General features: G+C 40.7%; 2 protein-coding genes across 3 annotated transcripts in view; both read right to left on the reverse strand.

The window, feature by feature from the left end:
• The window catches only part of ece2a (endothelin converting enzyme 2a), a 129,497-nt gene extending 123,929 nt beyond the window's left edge, over nt 1-5,568 (reverse strand). The window contains exons 1-2 of one of the 2 annotated variants that reach the window (XM_049599165.1): nt 5,079-5,119; nt 1,781-1,945 (exon numbers count right to left, since the gene is read on the reverse strand). In XM_049599165.1, the coding sequence (XP_049455122.1) occupies nt 1,781-1,940 (160 nt within the window). In that variant the 5' untranslated portion in view covers nt 1,941-1,945; nt 5,079-5,119. Of the gene's footprint in view, nt 1-1,780; nt 1,946-5,078; nt 5,120-5,272 lie in introns of those variants that run through there. The other variant, XM_049599164.1, reaches the window with a different exon arrangement.
• Nucleotides 5,569-8,943: 3,375 nt separating this feature from the next.
• On the reverse strand, nt 8,944-20,613 carry LOC125902680 (multidrug and toxin extrusion protein 1-like). The gene is made up of 16 exons (XM_049599219.1): nt 20,425-20,613; nt 20,212-20,313; nt 17,884-17,952; nt 17,582-17,730; nt 16,838-16,880; nt 16,695-16,739; nt 16,509-16,606; nt 15,117-15,214; nt 14,797-14,978; nt 13,649-13,757; nt 13,334-13,409; nt 13,031-13,100; nt 12,807-12,939; nt 12,633-12,727; nt 9,590-9,653; nt 8,944-9,500 (listed from the first exon to the last, which is right to left on the reverse strand). The coding sequence occupies exons 1-16, from the start codon at nt 20,611-20,613 to the stop codon at nt 9,247-9,249; spliced, it is 1,776 nt and encodes a 591-aa protein (XP_049455176.1). The 3' UTR covers nt 8,944-9,246.
• Between the last annotated feature and the right edge of the window lie 3,186 nt (nt 20,614-23,799).

Here is a 23,799-nt window from a genome sequence, read left to right on the forward strand (position 1 = left end):
TCTTAACTGCAACATGACCGAGTTTATGGTGATAAATGAAAAAAACTAACACATCCCGAGAAGAGTGCTCTGCGACCAGGAGAACCCAGTGGATACATTCCTGATTTAACACTTGAGATTTGACTGAATTCATTTTTGTTGAATTTTCTTCCTACAATCATTTCCTGTTTTCTGGTATTTGGGGATCAAATTTACTTTGTAGTATGTCCTTTCTATGATTGTATTCCTCCAGAAGTATAATCTTTTCCTCCTCTGACCAATATGGTTTTCTTGTCTTCTTTTCTTTTGCCATTTTTTCACTGTCTAACCATAAGCTAACTTCATGAGACGATAACAGGCATCAGAAGCACGAGTCCAGGCAAACAAACAATCTCCACGGAAACTTTTTACCACTGTAAAATCTCTTTCAAAGCAGTAAGTAAACAATTTTCCTTAACTAAGAAAACCTTTTAAGGGATTCCATGCAACTGTGTTAGTCCCTCAGTTAAGGAGAAATTAAGCCTTAAAAGTCATACTTAAGGAGAAAACTTAAGATGTTTAGTGCAACTGGTCCCAGGGATTTATGTGGATGCCACTTGACATGCTCCACCCACCCAAACACCATTACAGACCAAGAATGCCCCTCATGTCAACTGCACTACCCGATAGCAGTGATCCCCCAGCTGGACAATGTGCTCTGCCATATCGCAAAAACTGCTCAGGAATGGTCTGAGGAACGTGACAAAAGAGCTCAAAGCGTCAACCTGGCCTCCAAATTCCCCAATTTGACTGAGCATCCATGGGACACTCCAGTGCCCCACCTCACAACCTATAAAACTCAAAGGATCCGCCGCCAACGCCTTAGTGCCAGACACCATAGGACACCCCATGGGTCCTGTGTCCATGCCTCAACAAGTAAGAGCAAAGTCGAATCCAAAGAGGCCTCAAGGTAGATGAGATTTGGCGCTGGAGTACCGGCATGTCCTACGGATGCTCGATTGTATCGGGATCCAGGGAACATGGAGGCCAGGTTGACAGCTTGAGCTCTTCATCATGTTCGTCAGGTCATTCTTGAGCAGTTTTTATGGTGTGAGGTGCATTGTCTTGCTCGAGGGCCAGTGCCATCGGGTAGTGCTGTTGACACAAAGGGGTGTACTTGATCCATGATAGTGGTTGGGTGGGTTGTGCACGTCAAGTGGCATCCACATGAATGCCAGGAACCAAGGTTTCCCAACAGAACATTTCTAAACTGTGTTTTATTTCAGCTTTTTAGGTTCTTGTGTGGCTGCTGGTGTTAGACAACATTTAAAAAGTTTAGCTTCTCTTGTTTAAATGTGTTTTGTACAAAATCATGTTTCATGTAATGGGCAAGGTATCCAACAAAGGTCTGACACCAAAGTTCAGGTACTGTATTGGCAACAGTATTGAACATTTTCAGACAGATGTCAGCACATCTAGGTGTCAAATCTATTGATACTTATACAGCAGAAGCACTTTGGACACTTCTATCACTCCAACTATAAGGACAATTCCATACAAATGGCTGCCTTGAGGGATTTAACCCAAGTATAGATGATGCTGATGACAGCAAGGAAAACCGTGATGATGGCATGTGACACTCATGTTCAATGGTGCCTTTCACACCAGAAGACAGACAGATGACAGGAGGAGGGGGGAAACACTTGCAACAAGAGTGCCCAGCTTGACTCGAACTGGGGTTCCCCATATGGTGACATTATGTTCAGGGTGATGCTGAATCATTGACTTTGTGTAGACATCGGAACAATATAAAACTACTAACCCAGTATCAGAATGGAGTCTTCTTTCTGGATGTGTTTTTCCAGAAGGTGCTCCATTTTGGAGAAGCCGCCCAGCCAGTCGTAACACAGCTCCGTCTTGTATCTTTCATCCCAGTAGTCGACGTCTTTGTACCTGGTGTTGTCGTCTGGCCGGTAGTCCATATTCTCTGTGACATGTAAAAAGATTTTTAACTGCTTTTACTGGCTTTGATCCAGGAAACATTATAATATGTGTTGGCATTATGGTCTACCTCTGCTGCTGAAACATTTCAGATGTTCGGAGCGCCTTAAGTTTGTGCACACGTTAATAATACAAACTGCTGCTGACAGGAGCAAATAACTCTCTGTCAGGTGAGTGTTAAGTACCAAAAACACAACATACTAAAATGGAGAGCAGGCCCATGTTGAATTCAAGATGATTCGTATTTTCATTTCAATTCAGATAACCTTTATTGGCATGATTGTGGGTGATACATTATTGTCAGAGCTAAAGGACATATTATTGGATAGCCACCTCATCACTCTGATCACTGTCACTTTACATTACACGTCACTTCACCTTCTTTAAACTGTTGCTAAGCTAAGCTAAGATAAGCTAACATGAGATGAGATGAGATAATCCTTTGTCCCACAGCAGGGAAATCTGCAACAACACAGCAGCAGAGGAACAGTGCAAACAGAAAGCATCAGTAGGGGAAAAAAACACAAAGCAATATATCAGTACATATCAGTAAAAAGAAAAACACAGCTCAGTGTAATAAGTAAACTGTACAAAACAAAGAGCAATATCATAAGTAAACAGCAGAAAAACACAGAGCAATACAAAAGAAGCAAAATATAATAAAGAGACAGACGTAATGGCCGATTTCACATTATTGGCTGATGGGACAGTACAGGGATTGCACAGTTTAGCATATACTGATATTGCTTCACAAAGTGCATAGAAATAAGACATCAAAGCAAAGGAAATAAAACACAAAAGCTACAAATCAAAAAAGTATAAATCAGGCATTAAAAGGGAAAGCTTTCAAAATATATTTTAAGCAATGATTTAAAAACAGGTAACATGCTAGCCAGCCTAATCTCCCCAGGCAGAGTATTCCAGAGCCTCGGAGCCTCGATGGCAAAAGCCCAGTCCCCTTTAGTTACTAGCATTTATCATGGTACGATTAGTGAGGGCAGGCTGGAGGATCTCAGGTCAGGACTTGGAGCACAGGTAGTGAGAAGCTCAGCTAAATAACTGGGGGCTAAACCATGTTGAGCTTTAAAAGTTATCAAAGGAATCTTAAAATCAATTCTGAAGTTAAAGGGCAACCAATGGAGGAAGGTGAGAATTGGGGTGATATGTGACTTACGATTTGTCCCAGTTATTGTGGGCAGTGAGAAAGAAAAGCAAGATATAATAAACAGACAGGTTATTTGCATTACTGCATGTATCATTTGTAGGTATTTCACAGTTATGCATGTGTATGCATTTTACTACAGCTGCACACTCCTTCCTTTATATCACTTCTTTTTTTAATATCTTATCCTTTATTTTACTTTGCAGTACTTTATATTCTTATATCCAGATTCCCCTTTTGTTTCAGCTTGTGTGATTAATATTATTATTATTATTATTATTATAATATTTAAATTGCAATGTTAGAGGGAGTATTAGATCCAATCTTTTCAATGACAGATCATGCTCTTGCAACTGTTGCTCACTTGACAAATAAACCACTTTGAACTTTAAATTTTACCATACTCAGGTTTCTCTTTAGCTTTTTTATTATTATTAATCAGGTGCAGTCAGAAGATATGGCACTATCAGATGCCTACAGAGGCCAAATATCAATTGAGTTTAATCTTCTTACTATATAATGACGAAAACTCTGTCTGTGTGTCTGTTCCACGTTTTTCTCCTCACTGACTTGGTCAATCCATGTGAAATTTGGCACAGTGGTAGAGGGTCATGGGAGGATGCGAATGAAGCAGTATTACATCAGTTGGCCAAAGGGGGCGCCATAGCAACCGATTGAAATTGCAAACTTTGAATGGGCATATCTCATGCCCCGTATGTCGTAGAGACATGAAACTTTGCACAGAGATGCCTCTCCTCATGAGGAACAAATTTGCCTCAAGAACCCATAACTTCCAGTTATAAAGATTTTCTGCCATTTTGAATTTTTTTGAAAAACACTTCAAACCGATCTCTTCCTAGGAAGTTTGACCGATCTGCATGGAGCTCGGTGAACATAATCTAGGGACCAATATCTGAAGTTCCCTCTTGGCAAAAGTTGGAAAACTTACTAAAACTGAGCTTCTATAAGGCAATGAATATTGCGGAGGGCGTGGCTCATCACATAAAGGTGTATAACATCTCAAGGGTTTCACCCATCACCACGCAACTTTATAGGCATATGACCACACATAATCTGAGGGGACCCCTCCATTATTGACCCCATCAAACAAAATGGGGGCGCTAGAGAGCTCATTTCTTATCTAGGCCTAACCTCATATCGATTTTTACTAAACTTGGTAGATATGTAGAACAGGACGCCTCAAGGTGACTGGAGAAATTTAACTCTAATTGGCAACTGGGTGGCGCTATAACAACAGAAAAATGCTTAAAAATGGCTACAATGCGACTGATCGCTGTGGCTCCCCCTGTGGCCGAATGCTGTTGTTTTTCTAATTTTTGGTATGCCTAAGTCATGGTATGGTATGCTGTACATAATCATGGAAACTGTCGGTGTGTCATTCTGTCAGTCAGTCATTCTGTCTGTCCCACGTTTTTCTACTCACTGACGTGGTCAATCTATGTGAAACTGCACATAGGCATTGAGGACTGACAAAGGTAGAAGGTGACAAAGCTACCAATGGGTAAGGACTAGTTTATAATAACTGATAAATGTCCTCTGGGCTTTCTAGGTTCATCCAACTACTAACGGCTGCGTTCAGGACACCTACTAACTGCTGGAAACTGCAGTGCTGCAACTGTAGCTAGCTTTTCCTCCGAAAGCCCTTAACGTTACTCCACTTGGGTAGCATTAAATCATATTTTTGTCTATTTACAACCACCTGTAATCGTTTTTTCTCCTTAGATATCACTGGGAGTTAAACATTTCCAGTGGCTGTGTATCGTTTTACACTCTCAGGTTAACAAACAGCTGGTTAACGGTTGTTTGAGTGAATGCTCAGGTCAGTAAAGAGGCTGGCACAAACGTTAGCCATTTAGACAGTCGTGTTGTGAATTAAACACAAAATTAACACAGTAAACTAACATTTATGTTTGTATTGTGTCTTAAATTCCCTCACCGTAAACAGCTACATCATGCCCCGGCGGAGGGCATGGCGCATGCGCGGCGGAGTCTAACTCACAGCGGCTACACTGTCCAGCTGTCACAGCCGCTTCACTACAACTCAGTGAACGTTCAAAGTCCGGTCATTCACATTGTAACACACCCCACACATTATAGGCATTGACTTATATATCGTTTTTGTCTACTTACCGATTCCTCGTTGAGGCCGGAGGCTCTGTGATGAGTTAAAACGCCGGTTTGTAAATCCACGTGTTGTAGTTTTACAGCATTAAAGCCACAGTGCTCAGACAGTGAACGCAGCACTAAGCTACTGCAGATGCATCTACAGCAGAAGAAACCTTGATGAGAAACCGAAGCGAGTGCTGACCTAAAAGCCCAGAGTCTTAGGAGAAATAATTAGTTTGTAGAGAGACATATTTCCTTGTTTATGTCAGTGAATGAGCAGGAGAAGGCGGAGCACTGAGAGTTAACACTTTCAGACCCGACACATGTGTGCTGCATTCAAATGCTCCTTGTAAACTCGCCCACATCTCCTTGGTGCATTCGTGAGACCTTTGGGTGACATGCAGCTGCTGTAAAAATCCGTTACTGACTGCTTTTCTTTAACTTGAAAAAAACTTGTCAGTTTAAAAAAACAACAATACTTAACTGTTTCAAATAATTGTTAGCATAATAATAATAATGATAATAATAACTTTACTAAGGACACAGAGAAAGGTCCAGAGCATACCATATAAGAACTGACAATGATCTATGTACAGAAAAACACAATATCATATATTAAAGACAAGAAATACCCAACACTACATTATGCAAGTTCATATAAAAAAGACAAAGCTCAATAAACTGCACTCACAAACAAGCTGGAGAGCCAGTGGCCTGCACATATATCGCTATATAAGATTTCTTTTAAAGCAGGGCAGGTAGGCACACCATACATTTGGCCGACACTGCACCATCATGGAAGTTTAAGAAGCAGTCTCATCCCATCATTACAGGTCACATAAAGTCTTTGCATGCAGGTGTATTTCATTATCAACTCATATTACTACTGCACAACATATCCCATTGAATGAAGAGAAATGTGCATAGGCAAGATAATTCAGTGCTGAAGCAATGAGTTGATTAATTGAGTCGGTGGAGAGAAAATTAATTGACAATTTTAAAATAATTGAGAATCAATTAAGCATTTTGTATTTCTTCAAGCAAAAATGCAAATCTGTCGCTTCTCCAATATGAGGATCTGCTGCTATATCTCTGACCTCTTAGTGCTGTGCATGCCAGGATGTACTTTGATTCTGCCCGAGGAAATCAGCCTCTTTTAAGTCCCCTCTTAAAACATATCTTTATCAGAGAGACTTTCCTGATTTTACTTGAGTTTTAAGTCCATTTATTTTCTCAGTTTTTATATTCAATTCAAATAAACACAAGAAGTTTGTGCTCTAGAAAAGGATCAGCACTCAGTGAATAACCTCCTAAGTCCTATGATAAGCTATTATGTAGGGATGCACCAAAATGAAAATTTGTGGCCGAAGCCGAATAATATTAAACGCTTGGCCGAATACCGAGTACCGAATAACGAATATTGTTGTTTAGTTTTTCATTAGTTTTTGCAGATGAACCCCCTCCAGATTAGTGTTGTCACAGTACCATTGGATCCCACTGTACGATACCAATGAAAATATTATGGTTCTGAGTAGTATCATGATACCACAGCGAAAATGAGGCAGATGTGCCTTTTGTCATTTATAAAAAGAAAAATCACTTTTCTATTATAGGCTACATCAATGATATTTCAATGGAATAAATTACTTATTGACTTATTCATACATCAAAAACAGCATCAATCAGTGATGAACATAGGGGGATCAAAATAAAATAAATAAATGAAATAAGAATCAACCAGCCACCCTCCTCCCCTGACAAGTCCCTTCATAAGTAAAGAACAGTCCCTAAAGTGCGGTGAGGTTTGTGGGCCGTGAACGGCTTGTTTCTCCTCTGACACGTCACATACTTGTGTTCGGCTGGCACGGCTGTTCAGGTACTTCTGGGCAGTCATGACGCCAAGAAGAGGATATTATTGGAGCGGACTCCACTGTCACCGGTAAGCCGATGGCCGCCATATTTGACAGGAATACATAACTGTCTGTGTCTGTGACCCCCGTTCAACCCACAACCGATGGGATTCGCCTTTCGTTTCTGCTGCTGGTTGGAATCTGTAGGCTGCTCGCACAGCGTGCTGAATGATTTAAGCCTATTTTGCTTGCTCAAAACTATTTTTAGTCGCAAATGCGAGTGCGGTAACAGGCGGATCGCCACACTGCCGACATTTTACTCCGCCTGTCACGGCACGCTGTATGATTGCGTTATCAAAACACGCCGCTATTATTCAGCCTTGCTTTTAACTTATTCCACCGAATACCGAATGTGTGTTTTTTTGCAATATTCAGCCGAATATATTCAGTTACCGAATATTCAGTGCATCCCTACTATTATGGCAAGGCTTGACTATACAGACCAGTGAGCAGTGATAACTAACATGTCTTTGGGGTCATCGGGTGGGAACCTCCTTTCACCAGTGTGTCGTCTAGTTGGTCCCACGACACCTCCAGGAGGCTAGACAGTGATCTCTGGCATCCCAGAGACACTCTCCTAATGCCAGGTCTCACTGCTTCCCGCACCAACCCAATAACCTCCTTTATCTTACTTACACATGGCTTTCTCAGCCCAAACAGCACCACCACCTTCAACAAACCCAGGCTCCGTACATGCGAGCTCCAGGTAGAGACAGTGCTGATACTACCTTTCCTAGCACATTCACCATACTCTATTTCACACACTACATAGCATAACTACAATATAAGCTAAAGTTAAAGGAGATAAATAAACTTACAGGATCAGCAAACACACTCACCTTGCAGCATGGTCTCAAACAAAAGGGATTCAAATAGGCCACTCACACACTTAAATAACCTTCCTACTGAGAGGAAGTGGATCTCTCCACCTGATCTCAAGGAGTTACGTACTCTGCTTAGTAGTTCTGCTACTAAGTGCTAAGTGCTAAGTATCAAGTGCTCCCCGCACCAACCCAATAACCTCCTTTTACGTTACTTACACATAGCTTTCTCAGCCCAAACAGCGCTGCCACTTTCAACCAAACCCAGGCTCCGTACATGTGAGCTCCAGGTAGAGACAGTGCTGATACTACCTTTCCTAGCACATTCACCATACTCTATTTTACACGCTACATAGCATAACTACAATATAAGCTAAAGTTAAAGGAGATAAATAAACTTACAGGATCAGCAAACTATATACTGAAGTGTTTTTATCAGTTCTTTTAAAAGTTGTTTTCATGTCTTGTCTGTTTTAATTATTGACATGTAAAGCATTTCGTAACTCAGTTTTGAAAAGCACCATGATTGCTATTAGTATGATTATGTTGCACTCTCTGTAAAACCCCAGTAAAACACTAACATTCATTCTTATTATTGATTCAAGATGTGGTCACTCACCTCTTCAGCAGCCTTTCTCCAATTTAGTTTACACAAGAAAATGACAAAAAATGTGGACTGTAGAGTGACACAACCAAAAAGCCCCAATCACAGCTGCAGCTGAGAAGAAAATGCACTCAAACCTGCCTCAAACATCACTTTTAAGTTACACGGCGGCTTCAGTATCTCTTCTGTCCTCACCTGTTTTGGCAGCAAACATCAGGGGCACTCTGATAGTAATGCAGACACAGTAAAATCCCATGAGTTTAATATTAAGATGGCTTTTAAGGAAAACAGACACAAACAAAATTTAAAAAACATTCACGGTTTTATTTTCAGCAATGGATTTTAAAAGCAGGTCTGCAGTGTGTTATGTTTATTTTATGTAAGCTTGCATTGCATGGAAACCAAAAACACACGTGCCTTGTTGGGACACATGTAAGGTATGCTGTTACATTAATTACAAAGCACAGACATTGTAACTAATAACTTACTTTTATTCAAACAAATCAAACTCAAAGCGTATGAAATGTGGAGATCATAAAGAAATAATATATTACTTTGCTGGGAGAATAAGTTGAGCCTGTTTTTTAACGCATGACTTTGTCTGCTGTGCCACAAAATGATGCCACACAGCTGTGAGACAACCAGCAATCAGGAAAGGGTCCGTCATCTGAGCAGTTTGAGAAGCATTTCGCTGGTGAATATCCCAGCTGCAAGGATGAGCACCATGAACAGCACAGTCAGGCCACGACGCACCAGCAGTGGCCTGACCAGCAGAGGCTGTGGCCCTGCAGCACCGGCTGCTTCATCATCACAGTCTGGAGTGAGCACCTGCAGGTCTGAGTTACACTCCTCGTAGCTCAGGACGTTGGATGAAATGATGGTGACCTCAGATTGTCTTTGAGCAGTGTGGGCACATCCTGTTCAGAGAGAGGGAGACTGGAGTTAGTTGTGTTTGTTCTGCACAGGATGCATGTTTGCAATAAAAAGAAAGTGAGCAGGTACTTACCCTTGTTTTCTAGTGCTAGCACATCTTTCTTGCCTGTGACCTGGACTCCTGCTCTCACCATTGCCTGCTCGGACACAATAATGACAGCTGTTTGTAATACACATCACAAGCAAATATTGTACATCGTCTGTACAGGGACACTGACTATTACACTGCAGTAACATTTTAAGTTGCAGTTACAAGATCATTTATTTATCTGAGATGTTAGTGTCCAGTGTCATTTCCTACTTGTGACTGTAGAGGGCAGAAGAGACCAGGTAGTGTGTGCACAAGGTAACGCTCACTGGTGGATTTGCAGGTTTTGGCCTCATAATAACAAACTAGTCCATACCCATTGAGTGCACAGTTGCCCATGTACAGTTTCACATGGTGTGGGATACAGGTCGTAGGGAATTGCAGATTAAATAGTCAACTGAACCCATTAAGAAGAGCAATGTATTCAGACAGAGTTTTTGAAAAATGTGGGACTGACAGAATGACACACTGACAGTTTCCGTGATTATGTACAGCATACCATACCATGACTTAGTCATAGCAAAAATTAGAAAAACAAACAAACATTGGGCCACAGGGGGAGCCACAGCGATCAGTCGCATTTTAGCCATTTTTAAGCATTTTTCTGTTGTTATAGCGCCACCCAGTTGCCAATTACAGTTAAATTTAAATTTTTAGAGTTAAATTTCTCCTAAATTTCTTTCTAATTTCATCTTGAGGCGTCCTGTTCTACATATCTACCAAGTTTAGTAAAAATCAATATGGGCCTAGATAAGAAATGAGCTCTCTAGCGCCCCCATTTTGTTTGATGCGGTCAATAATGGAGGGGTCCCCTCAGATTATGTGTGGTCATATGCCTACAAAGTTGCGTGGTGATGGGTGAAACCCTTGAGATGTTATACACCTTTATGTGATGAGCCACGCCCTCAGCAATATTCATTGCCTTATAGAAGCTCAGTTTTAGTAAGTTTTCCAACTTTTGCCAAGAGGGAACTTCAGATATTGGTCCCTAGATTATGTTCATCCAGTTTCATGCAGATCGGTCAAACTTCCTAGGAAGAGATCGATTTTAAGTGTTTTTCAAAAAAATTCAAAATGGCGGAAAATCTATAAACCGGAAGTTATGGGTTCTTGAGGCAAATTTGTTCCTCGTGAGGAGAGGCATCTCTGTGCAAAGTTTCATGTCTCTACGACATACGGGGCATGAGATATGCCCATTCAAAGTTTGCAATTTCAATCGGTTGCTATGGCGCCCCCCTTTGGCCAACTGATGTAATATTGCTTCATTCGCATCCTCCCATGACCCTCTACCACTGTGCCGAATTTCACATGGATTGACCAAGTCAGTGAGGAGAAAAACGTGGAACAGACACACAGACAGACAGAGATTTCATCATTATATAGTAAGATTGTTTTTCATTTACAAAACTTGCTTCAAATCACTTCCAAAGCAAAACTTGCTAACAGTAGTCTTCATAACAAGAAACCTGAACTTAAAGGTCCAGTGTGTAGGATTTAGAGGGACGTATTGGCGGAAATGCAATATAAAACAGTAAGTATGTTTTCTTAACTGCATAAACACCTGAAAATAAGAATCATTGTGTTTTTGTTAGCTTAAATGAGCCTGTTATATTGACACAGGGAGCGGGTTCTCATCCACATGTTGCACCACCATGTTTCTACAGCAGCACAGTATGGACAAACCAAACGCTGACTCCAGATAAAGCCTTTTGCGTTTTCACATTTTAGCATTAGCCACAGCAGTTTTCATTAATTCAAACATTTATTTAAGACTCAGGAAATCAGTTGAAGGAGATCCTCATTTTCAATAATTCTGAGCATTAACAAAGACATTAAAAATGATCAATAAGCAAACAAAGAACCGTCATGCCTATCAGTTAAACAGATATGAAATCAAACGAAACAACAAACAAAAATAGCAATGACTGATCGCTAAAAGTAGAAACACAGGGTGATAAACATGTTAAGGTGTAGATGTATAATTAAAAGCATTAACACTCAATTAAAACAAGATCAGAAATAAGGCATTTAAACAGCCATAAAGGTGGCAGACTGTCCAAGTTTGCGAAGTGAATGTGAAGCAACAACCTATTCTGTGAGCGAGTTAGCAGCCCCTTCGTGACGAGAGCCTTGGAAAGACATTGATTTTTACGTGAAACTACTTTATTCAGTGTATTTGCCAATTTAAATCACAAGGTCCATTTGTCTCGGGGAGGAAGAGAACTCTGAGGATAATTCAGCTCCTGGTAAAAACCTCCTGAGAGTTTGGATCTCAAATTATCAGAGAAAAAAGGTGAGCATGCATTAGCAGGTGCTGGGCTAGCAGCCCCTCCATGATGTGCCGAACAGCACTGGAGAAACACTGATTTGTGACGTGAAACTGCTTTATTCAGTGTTTTTACTGGTCTTAATCACTCGATCTAATTGTTTTGGGGAGAAAGAGACCTCTGCAGATAATTCAGCTCCCGGAAAAAACCTCCTGAGCAACAAACACAGAAGGAATTCTAACCAGGAGGTGTTTCAGCTGGCTGCAGTCTGCAACTGGTCCTCTTTCTGGCTGTTTACAGTTTACCCACTTACCAGCCAAAAAGCCACTGGAATATATGGGAGAGGATAACCTCCTCCTGCTCTGTAACATCTACCAAACTTTACACCCATCTCATCAACTACCACTACAACTCTGCTGGTCACCTTAGCATCCTAGTAGTCAAAGACAAAGAAAACCCAAATTGTGCAAGGTACAGTATATTATTCTTAGCAAATTTGTACCTATAAGGCTGAAATTAGTTTCTAAATCTTGCTCAAAATTGTGAAATTCCATGATGCATCATGCAAGAAATCCCTTCTGACTACTATCCACTCCACTCCTTAATTCAAGAACAAGTGAAATCACTCCTGTCTAATAGGAACCTAAGGCAAAACTTGTACTCTACAGTGTAATTCTTTATGTTGAACTCTCAGGAAAATCCTGAAATTCCTTTTAGTTATCCATCATTTTTCCATGCAGTGTTACAGTGTGGTCACTCACCTCTTCAGCAGTCTTCCTCCAGTTTAGTTTATACAAGAAAATGACAAAAAATATGGACTGCAGAGTGACACAAACAAAAAGCCCCAACCACAGTCCTGCAACACAAACAAAGAAAATGCACTCAGACAAGACTTCTACGTTACATGGCAGCATCACCAGCTCCTCTGCTCTCACCTACGATGCCCATTTTGGCCGCAAACATCAGGGACACTCCGATAGGAATGCCGATGAAGTAATATCCCACCAAGTTATAGATGGCCCCGATCTTCGGTTGCCCCGTTCCTCGTATGATGCCCCCCGTGACAGCCTGCGCACATCAAACACAGCTATCAGGCTCTGTCTGCTGGGCTTGGCTTTGACATGATAATACATTCTAATCATGATTAGTACTTACTTACCGCCATGGCATCTGCAGGATGGAAGAATCCATATATGATCATGACATCAGCAACACGCTGAACTATTTCTCTAAAAGATGCAAACAGCTTAATATTAGGAGCAGAAATGCATCATTTGTGCAAAGACAGGGTTTTTTAAACAATTATCATATTCTGTAAAGGCTTTGCATTTTTTCTTTTCTCAAAGGGTCTCTTGGGAACTCAACACACGAAACAACAATCAACACTGACATATATAGCTCAAGTTACAGTTACATCACAGACTTATGAACACAAGAATACACTTCAACAGTCCATACTCACTTTTCTGTTGTAAAGATGTAACCAATCACATCCTTAGATATCGCGAGAATAAGTCCAACAAGGCACGAGACTGCAACTGGATTGAATATTGGAAGAACACAGACAAAGCTACAGCAGAAACAAATCTGGGCAATATTTTTTAAGAATTACAAACTTTAAAAGCTTAAAGTAACTAACACATACATACTTCATACTATTTTATCCTGACCCAGTGACTCTATAAGGTCCTGACATGACTTGATGCAGCATTGACTGTGCTATAAGTGAGTTTTCTGTGGATAGAAGGTGGCCTATATGGGTGCATTTCTTTCTTACATGCACAGATGACGGAGACCTTGCCAGCTGCCACGGCCTGCTCAACATTTCCAGCACCAAGAGCATTCCCAACCCGCACACTGGCTGCTACCCCGAATCCCATCGGGACCTATGATGGAGAAAGGGATACAGATTTATTTTAAAAAGGAACAGTTTCAAACTGCAAATGTGGCAATACTTTATCAGAGGCAGGGAAGCCAGACACTGTAGATATTTAGGGCTCAGGCTAAACCTCAGTGAGTCAGGGGCCATGCTCCCCCGAGGTCAAATTTTGTCCCTATTTTTGTCCAAAACCTAATTTTTTTTGTTCTAAATAAGCCTTTTGAGACACTAGAACACCTAAACATTTGTACGTCATTTGGGAAAACTAGGAAATTAGAACTGCCACCCTGTGGTTTTATGCCTCTGCACGCTAGTTAAGTTCTAGATCTATTCAAATGGGGCAGTTTCAAGGTGGACACCCAAGATTAGTGTCACCAATTCAGTAGCTAATCAAAAGTCTCTCCCTCCCTTCCTGAGATACGATGATGAATCATGGTCAGAAAGGTGTTTTATGTAGAACTTTATGATGTCCTGACCTTTGACCTTTGGATAAAAATGTCATCACCTCAACATTATATCCTATTAGACATTTGTGTAAAGTTTTGTCATAATTAGTGTAAAAATGTGTGAGTTCTTGCCAAACCTTGACCCTTGACCTTCGACCACCAATTCTAATGAGTTTATTCTTTAGTCCAAGTGGACGTTTGTGTCAAATTAGAAGACATTCCCTGAAAGTTCTCTTGAGATATCGTGTTCACGAGAAAGAAACGGATGTATGGTCACAGTGACCTTGACCTTTGGCCACCAAAATCTAATCATTTCATTGTTTGAGGAAATTCCCTTAAAGTGTGCTTGAGATATGTTCATGAGAAAGGGACAAAAGCGGTCACAGTGACCTGAACCTTTGACCTATAACCACCAAAATGTAGGATTTAGGATTATGAATTAGCCGACCTTTCAGTCAGTAGAAGAATAACGTGATCAATTAAAAAATATTTAGGAAATATCCAAAATTTCACCCAGAAATGAACACATATCAGTGCAGAATACATACAAAGGCAATTTGCAGTCCTGATTGTATCAAAAATAAACTTTAGTAGAGTTACCATGAACGTAATAGCGACCAGCTGATACACAACTGACTGAGCTCCCAGCTCAGCCTTGCTGATCACACCAGCCAACAATCCTCCGATTTCAAAAGTCCACCACTCCAGACAGAGCATAAGCATGCTGGGAATGGCAATCCAGGTGAACAGACCCCATTCCTTCAGGCACTCCGGCGACCAACCTAGAGGGGGCAGAGTTTAACAAGGTCAGAGGAGGTAGAGCTGAGCTGTAGATCATATGCCATCACAGCACAGGATTAGAAATTATTCATCTGATCAGCACTAAAAATTTCTAAAATAAATGAAAGGAGAAAACTCACCAGACCATGTTGCCTTGTGTAACCCTTTCCAGTAGATGTAGATGTGCAACATCAGAGCCAGAGTTGACTGTGAGACAGCATTTGCTGCTGCAGATCCACTATAGTGAGTTTAAGACGTATAAGAGTGTGAGTTCATACAACCCAATCGTCAGAAAAAATGTTGGTATCATTTGTTTCTGCAAACCACAGATTTGTTATATTTGCATTTAGTGGAAACTTCACAACACTGTGGTTAACATGTGGTTAAGTTTAGGCACAAAAAACACTATGTTAAGGTTAGAAAAATAACGTGTTTTGCTTTAAATTACTCGTTTTTGGGGGCACAATCCCAGCAGGGGACGCAGCAATGTCTCAGTAAAAATCAAGTGCAGTTGGTAGTACTATTCCCACCGTTGGCACTATCACTGCCAACAGGTGGCTACAAAGCACCTGCATTTGAAGCCTAAAAAGCAGATGAAAACACAGCAGGGACTCGCTAAAACACAAATGGAGCATAGTGTTAGTTCAGGCAGGACACAATGTCAAACTCAGCTTACATCCCAGCTACATCAGCTGATCTCAAACAGCCCAGTCAACTGAAGGAGTCAGCTGATATCACATGATTCCTTTCTATGCAACCAGTTGGCAAATCTCATTCAGGGCACCCTATTAATCTGCTCTGGCCTGCCTACTGTCGCTGCTTCCTCTGCAAGCTGCTGTGCAACCGCCTTCACCCCAGCTCCTCCTTTTCATGCAGTGTCTGACTTATCAGTGTAATTTCTTTTTTTTTTTTTAAAGATATTTTTGGGGGCTTTTTAGCCTTTAGTGTATAGGACAGACAAGCGTGAAGGGGGGAGAGAGAGAGGGAGTGACATGCAGCAAAGGGCCACAGGCTGGAGCCGAACCCGGGCCGCTGCGGCAACAGCCTTGTACATGGGGCGCCTGCTCTGCCACTAAGCCACCAGCACCCCTATCAGTCTAATTTCTGTTTCTCACTGATGCTGCTCTGTTCTGTTCCCGCGGAGTCTTTGCTGTTTGCTCTCCCTGCCTTAGGCTTTCCATGTAGGTGCATGGAAGGGCAGAGATGTTTGCCTCTCTTCTGTTAAGGCTTTTTCTTGTTTGCACATGAAAGGGAGATGAAGGGAGTGTACTCTCTATGCTTGAGGCATTCCACATAGGCAAGTGGAAGAGGCTTTCTGCATAAGCCTAAGGCAGAGAGGCCCCAGTACAGAGCCATACCGCCAAATATAACACCGCAAATGGACTAAAGTGGTTCTGATCCATACCTGTGATATGTGAAAACCTGATCATAAAAAAATGGTTGACACAGATTCAACTGAAAACATTTTGCTTGGCCTACTGCACAGTAAACATCACAGAGCTTAATTATGTTCTAGTGGCGGTTACACTTACACAACATCCATGTCCAGCACATAAAGGAGGATGTAGTTGGTAATGGCATTAAGAACATTTCCAATGGCTCCAATTATCACCTGAGGCCAGATGATCCCCTGACAATGAAAGCACAACATGGACTCAGTGTTGACCTTAACAATAATACTTCCGCTATCACTGTGTTTGTATGGACGTGAACTGTACCTGGTTCTGTAGGTACCTCCCCTGCAGCTGGAATATGAAGGCAGCCTGCAGACAGGATCGTGAAAAGGATTAAATAATATATAAAAATACAAAGAAATGGGAAAAGGACAGAGGTGTTGTGTCTTGGTGTAGACTGAACTCACTGGCAGAGAAGGCATGAAGATCTTTACGTACAGCTGGGAGAGTCTGAGAACAAACAAACAGAGGTACGTTTATGAAACTGAAAATGATGATGAAATTAATGTTGAACAAATGTAAGAAATAGGTAGTTAAAGGGGTAAATTTAATTTTAAAAAAATGCAAAAATGTTCCTTCAGCACCAAACAGCAGACACGGGACTGACTAGCTGTTGAACCTTGGGGGTAATTCAAGGGCTAATGAGGTGGATATTTCCCTCAGGAGCTGGTGCAGACTAAAACTATGGAAGCCCATTTCCGCCACTGTGATGACAAAAAAAAGACCCTGTAAGACATTATAATGAGAAAGTTCTCGAAATAATGACTTAGTATCTCAAAAATAATGAGAGACGATACTAACTCATTATTTGAGAAAGTTCCTCGATCTAATGACTCACAGGATCTTGTTGGTTTTTTTTTTTTTTTTTTTTGTTTGAGGTAAATGTTTGCCTATGCATTCAGCCTATCAACAGGCTTATATCTTTATGTTGTAATTCCTGCTTGTCTGCTTTTCCCAAGTGCAAAAATAGCTGCAGGTTTAAGCTACAACCAGGCTGACAGTAGGATTGGATATAATTGCAGCAATGTAGGAGAAATGGGGGCTTATTTTTATATTGGAGCTGCCTAACATGTTCAGGTTTGGCAGTCATGTTCTCCACTGTTGTTGGACATGTGGTGCAACATGTTTTCTGTTGGTGAATGAAAACTGACCGTGCAACTTCCGGGCTCTGTTTGACAGCGAGTAGCAAAGGCTCTGTGTTAATGAGGATAGCCCAGCAGGGGAAGCAAGCCAGGAGCAGGATCAGAACACCTCTCTGAAGAATGACTCCCACACGCTTTAGGTTTCCACTCCCGTACGTCTGCATGACACAGAACACAGATCAGACATGTGCATGTGAATACTGTAGGAAAGGAGCTGCCTGCCACACCCAGAGAGAGAACACAGAAACACAACAGAACAGTAATGGGGTGGGCTCTGGATGGAAAGGTGAGAACACTGACCAAGATTGTACCTGAGATATGAGGGTGTCACAGGCCGATGCCATACCAGTGCCAACTGAAATACCGGTCACATTGATAATCTGCATCCAAAAACACACACACGCACGCACACACACACACACACACACACACACACACACACACACACATACAAAGGCAAAACATAAAACCAATGTCACTACTTGTCTAAATCATGCTGTAATGGCAGTAACAGTCACTACTATTTTACTTGAGTCATGGATGGATTACTGAACGGACCTATGGGGTAAAGGGCCAGGGGCCCAAAGTGTCAGGGCCCCCCCTCCTGGGCGTAACCTGCAATATATCACTGAAATTAACACATACTGACCAGGAAGATACACAAGAAAATATAAGGAGATGCAAAGAGATACAAACTAACTACAAAGGGGGTGAAACAAACAGAAAGAGACAAAAAATGCCCAGAAGACATAAAATGACCTCAAAGAGACACAAAATATCTGCAAAAGGGATACAAAAAAAGAGACACAAATATATAACAAATAGACATAAAATGACCAAAAAAGGCACAAAATCATCTAAAAAAACAAAACCAGAACAAGAAAATTACCTAAACAAAGACACAAAACAACTAAAGGGTGACACAAAATGGCTATACATAAAAATAAAAAATCTTCTAAAACAAAAACAAAAAAACAAAATCATCACAAAGAGACACAACTTAAACTTAAAGGAGACACAAAATGACTACAAATAGATACAAAACAACCAGAAATGATACAGAATGACCTCAAAGAGACACAAAATAACTGTAGGACCAAAACAATTAAAAAGAGACACGGAATGATTACAAAGAGACACAAAATGGCCAAAAAAGGCAACCAATTATCTAAAAAAAAACAAACAAAAAAAACACAAAATGACCACAAAAAGGCACAAATTAACTCAAAAACCAAAACCAAACACAAACTCAGCTCAAAGAGACACATAATAACAGCAAAAGAGCAACCACAAAAGGCACAAAATGACTACAGGTAGACACAAATTAACCAAAAAAAGACACAAAATGACCTCAAAGAGACAAAAAATAACTGCAAAAGGGCCAAATAATGAAGAAGAGACACAAAATGATCACAAATAGACTCAAAAGGACCAAAAAAAGGTACAAAAGTATCTAAAAAACAAAACCAAAACACAAAACGACCTCAAAGAGACACAAAACGACCTCAAAGAGATACAAAATGACCTCAAAGAGACACAAGACATCCAAAAAGGCATAAACTTGTCTAGGAAAAAACAAAGAAAACAAACCACAAAATCACATCAAAGAGACATAATACCTGTAAAAGGGTCAGAACAACCAAAAAAGACACAAAATGACTAAAAAAGGCACAAAATTACCTTAAAAAAAACAAGACCAAAACAGTTCAAAGAGACACAGCAAAAGAGCCAAAACAACCCAAAAAAAACCCCAGAAAATTACCAATAATAGACAGAAAATGACTACAGATAGACACAAATCCACCAAAGAAAGACAAAAAATAACTGCAAAAGGGCCAAATAATCAAGACGAGACACAAAATGATTACAAATAGACTCAAAATGACCAAAAAGGGTACAACATTATCGAATAAACAAGACCAAAACACAAAGTAACCCCAAGAGACACAAAACAACAAAAAATGGGGTGGAATAATCCAAAAAAGTGACATAAAATGGCTATAAAATGACACAATATGACAACAACAATAAAAGAGGCAAAATCACCACAAAGTCTTTGAGTGTGTTTCCAGGTCTATGCAGGACAGGTGGTGGGGCCTTTTACATGTCTTAGCCCAGGAGCCCATTGTCTCATAATCCACCCATGACTTGAGTAATTTAATTTTATCCTAATCCTACTTTATACATTTTACACCACAACATATATTAGGCAGTCACTAGTTACTTGTAGTAAACTTAGGATTTTTATGAGGAAACAAAGTAGAATGTGCTGATGTACAGTACATTAAACCAAGAGTGTCAAACATAAATAAAATTAGCTCAACAGCAGCCAGATACAAAATTTGTTTAAATGTTACTGCATCAGTAATATTAATCTAAATGTATGATATATACTAATGAAACAAAGAGTCCATTATGGCTGCATAGTGAGAATGTTATTGTAATGATACATACGCTTACTCAGGTAAGGTTTTGATGCAGGAGTTTAACTTATAATCAAGTATTCTTACATTGTGGTATTTCCTCTTTTACTTAAGTAAAAGATCTTAATGCTTCTTCCAAAGCTGTGTGATAGATAAGTGGATAACAAAACACAGAAAGAGTGACAAAAGAGGCTGAAAGTAAAGCTGTTTTCTCACCGCTATTGCTAATGCCACACCTGCAAGCTCATTTTCCCCCAGGTGACCACAGAACACTGTGCTCACAAAATTAATGAGAAAGACCATCAATTGCGAAATGACCTGAAATACAAGAAAAAAAAACACATTCCCTTAAATCGCTTAATTAAGGATAAACTTTGGTAAACAAACACGACATAACACAACAAAATGCAAAATGAATCCCATATTTACCACAGGTCCTGCTAGTTTGACAAGTTGAACCATCTCCCCTCTGTAGTCCACTGGGAGCCAGTTCTTGATGCATCTCAGCCACTTTGACCAGAAACTACGTAACGTAACTTTGGGAGTAGCAGTAGCCACAGCTTCACTCTGACTGATCATCCCATTTCTGTAGACAAACTTCAGTTCTAAATCCTCCATATCTAAAGAGGTCTGAACACTGAGGGTGAAATATGTTTTGCCTCTGAGTTCTAATGCTGAGCTGGGACATCCCTCTCAGGTGCTCCCCTCCCACTCTCATTTAATTCAGTTAGATTCATTATCAGGGCGAAGAGGTGAGGCTGTATCCACCCCTTTCTGTCCTGTGTTATACTAAAGTCCATTTTCTCTCACCTAATTCTCTGTTTGAGGTTTTATTTAATACTCTTACTACTGTTTTGGGGTCATTACATAATCGTCTGTTGACTTATACCTACTAAAAGTAATGTGCTATAATTTGTATTTAACCCATGTAACTGGGAGGCAGGTGGCTGTGATCACATGACCTATGGGCTGTAGGCTGTCCTCCCTCATATGCAGAGGAAGAGGACGAAGAGGGAGAGGAAGAAGAAGAAATACTTGTTGTTTTTCACTCTGTTGTCAGATACACACCAGCTGGCACCTCTACAGCTACCAGTCCACACTCTGTACTTGAGTCGGTGAGCCTCTGGTTCCCAACCCAAGTCCTTATGAACGGGGCTACTGCTGCTCCCAAATGCTCCCATATGACATAAGCAAAGCAGGAAGTCAGGTGCTGTACTCTAAAGAGCGACAAAGTCTGTGAAGGGAGGGTGTGTATGGATCAAACAAACACAGGACTTTGACCCAGGAGACAGCTGTTTGTGTCCAATGTGAAACCAAAAGTCAAAATTGTATTATTATAAGTTGCAAAAAAACAAACAGCAAAAAAAAAAAAGCCGTTCTTAATATCAACATGATATGCAACTGGTTGCCATTTTAGTTTAACGGTGCCTGGCAGCGTCAGGGGGAAATGCGGCATGACAAGGATGAAAGTTAAGGTGGCGAAAGTCTGACTGTGGAGGGCGGGAGGGATGGGTCCAACAAACATCGACTTTCACCCGAGAGAGCGATGTTTGCATCCCGTAAGATTATAAAACTAAACCCAATTTTTTTTTCCTAAACCTAACCACGTGTGTTTGTTGTTGAAGGAAAGAAAACGTCAATTCACATTGTCGTACCAACGTGGTGTGTTTATTTTGAAAGAGACTGTATGTAAACTTTAAATTTCCTGTGAAAACGGAAGTGTATTTTGAAAGAAGACAATGCATGTAACACGCTGTCCCAGAACATCAACAACCAATGCACCCAGGGTACCTTGCACGTCACATATGGACGTGGAAAGTCCATGACCAAACGTCAATACGTGACAAGGGTGGAGTGAGAATGCTTTGACATATATACCATCCACTGTCACCTTGTCACATGAAGTTGTCACGTCGCCACGTAGGCAACATAAGATAAAATGGGACAGTTACTGATGTTTAAAAAGGACAGCAAACAATTTAGCTCATTTTTTAAATGGTAAAATCCACTTATCACTTCAGGCATTAATTTGTTAATATGGCACCCTTCATACTTTCCTCCTACCTCTTTGCCACACTCTCTCTGTTCTTTTACTGCCCATTTCCTTGGTGCCATATGGCTACAGTGGGTAGGCCTATCAAAAGTGTTAATATATCCTTTAAAAGTATTCTTCCCTCCTCTACCAGGGTGTGTGTGTGTGTGTGTGTGTGTGTGTGCATGAGAGAGAGTGAGGGAGACATGCAAGTGAGCATACTCGTATTGTATGTGCACTTGCGTGAGATGTGCATAAATACAGGTGTGTGTGTGTGTGTGTCGCAGTGATAGCTAATTCTGGACTATTGTGGCTGATATGGACTCACTGCGTTTCACTTCCTTGCAAGTTTTGGGACTAGTGGTTCTTTGGATCTTTGCTCTGCCCATCCTGGTTATCTCAGACCAATCAAAATGAGTAACAATCCAGTAACATGTGTGGTGGTTGGCTGCTAATATTAAAGAGCCCAGGATGTAAAATCTTATTTGTCCCATTTTACCTGACTTCACCAAACATCACAAAAACAGTTGTACAGATGAAGCAGTATCAGTCTCCATCAGTGTAAAACACTCATGCATATGAATAGAAATGTCCTTTCTGTGGAGAAGGGGTTGAATGAGATCTGGCAAAGCCTGTTAGGGCACTTATCTGATGCCATGATGGCTGGTCTTGTTTTTCTGGTTTTGAATTTCACACTGCTTACCAAGTCGTGGCACTGGACTAAAATACTGAAATATGAAACTGTAGGCTACATGTGGTGATTAAATCAAGCTCCAAGCAATCAAGCTATTACTGGGCCGCTCACTCATCCATTCTTGCATCAGTCCCACTGCTGTTAGCAGATCACTTTTTAACAGCAGCTTTGTAGTGGACAGTACTTCAAAAATCTGAAAACAGATAAATAAAATATATACAGGCTCCTAAAATCTATATAATCTAATCAGTTTTTTAAACTGGGTCTAACTGATATTGTATTCTCTACCTGGAGAAAGAGAGGCATTTGTAAAATAGGTGACCTTTATTTTAGGGGGAACTTTGCCTGATTTGCACAGTTAAGAGCTGTTCACAATATGCCTGCATCAAGTCTTTGTTTTAGATACCAGCAAATCCCTCATTATGTCTGAAAGCATATGCCCGACTTTGAAATGCTGTCTGAACGTGAGCCTCTAATGGCGATTGTTATGGCTCTAAGACCATCACAAATAAGGAAACACATGGGGAGTTACATATAAATAAGTAATTTATTTTAACAAAAATTCAAGAATAAACAATATAACCAAGTATTACTCCATTAAACAGAAGAAACTGGCAAGAAAACACTCTGCCAGGTCAGCTCAAGATAATGCAAACTAAACTATACAAAAACTCAAGTAAATGCAATCAACGCAGCATGGTGCCAGAAAAAGAAGAGGCCGCAAGTTCCCAGGAGGGTGGGTTTTAAAGGGCTGGAGACAGTGGCCAGCTGCCTCCAATCACCACGACCAATCAAGCCACCAGCACTCTGAAACAAAAGAACATAAACCAACATAAAACCAACACCAAACCCTAGTGGAGGCCCTGGGGCCATCACACGATTAATACGTTTGACCCTGTCCACCAGGGGGCGGGTTCTTATTTCTATGAGATCCTACTGAGCAGTTTCCCACTGGACACCTTAAAGATCAAACAGACACATGTAGATGAGCTGAATATAAAACTAACAGATGAAGTCTGGGATGAATGTTTAAGGAATATACACAACTGTTCAATCAATGTCAGACTTTGTCTTCTTT

This window comes from Epinephelus fuscoguttatus, linkage group LG15 (genome assembly GCF_011397635.1).
Source record: "Epinephelus fuscoguttatus linkage group LG15, E.fuscoguttatus.final_Chr_v1".
Taxonomy (NCBI): Eukaryota; Metazoa; Chordata; class Actinopteri; order Perciformes; family Serranidae; genus Epinephelus; species Epinephelus fuscoguttatus.

Bases quoted from the DNA above. Each gene is read 5' to 3' on its own strand.
- LOC125902680 (XM_049599219.1), bottom strand. From the start codon at position 20,613: ATGGAGGATTTAGAACTGAAGTTTGTCTACAGAAATGGGATGATCAGT. The intron at 20,314-20,424 runs GTAAATATGGGA...CTTGTATTTCAG, and splicing joins TCAAACTAGCAGGACCTGTG to GTCATTTCGCAATTGATGGT. The intron at 13,758-14,796 runs GTAACTCTACTA...TCTCCATCATAG, and splicing joins TGGTCGCTATTACGTTCATG to GTCCCGATGGGATTCGGGGT.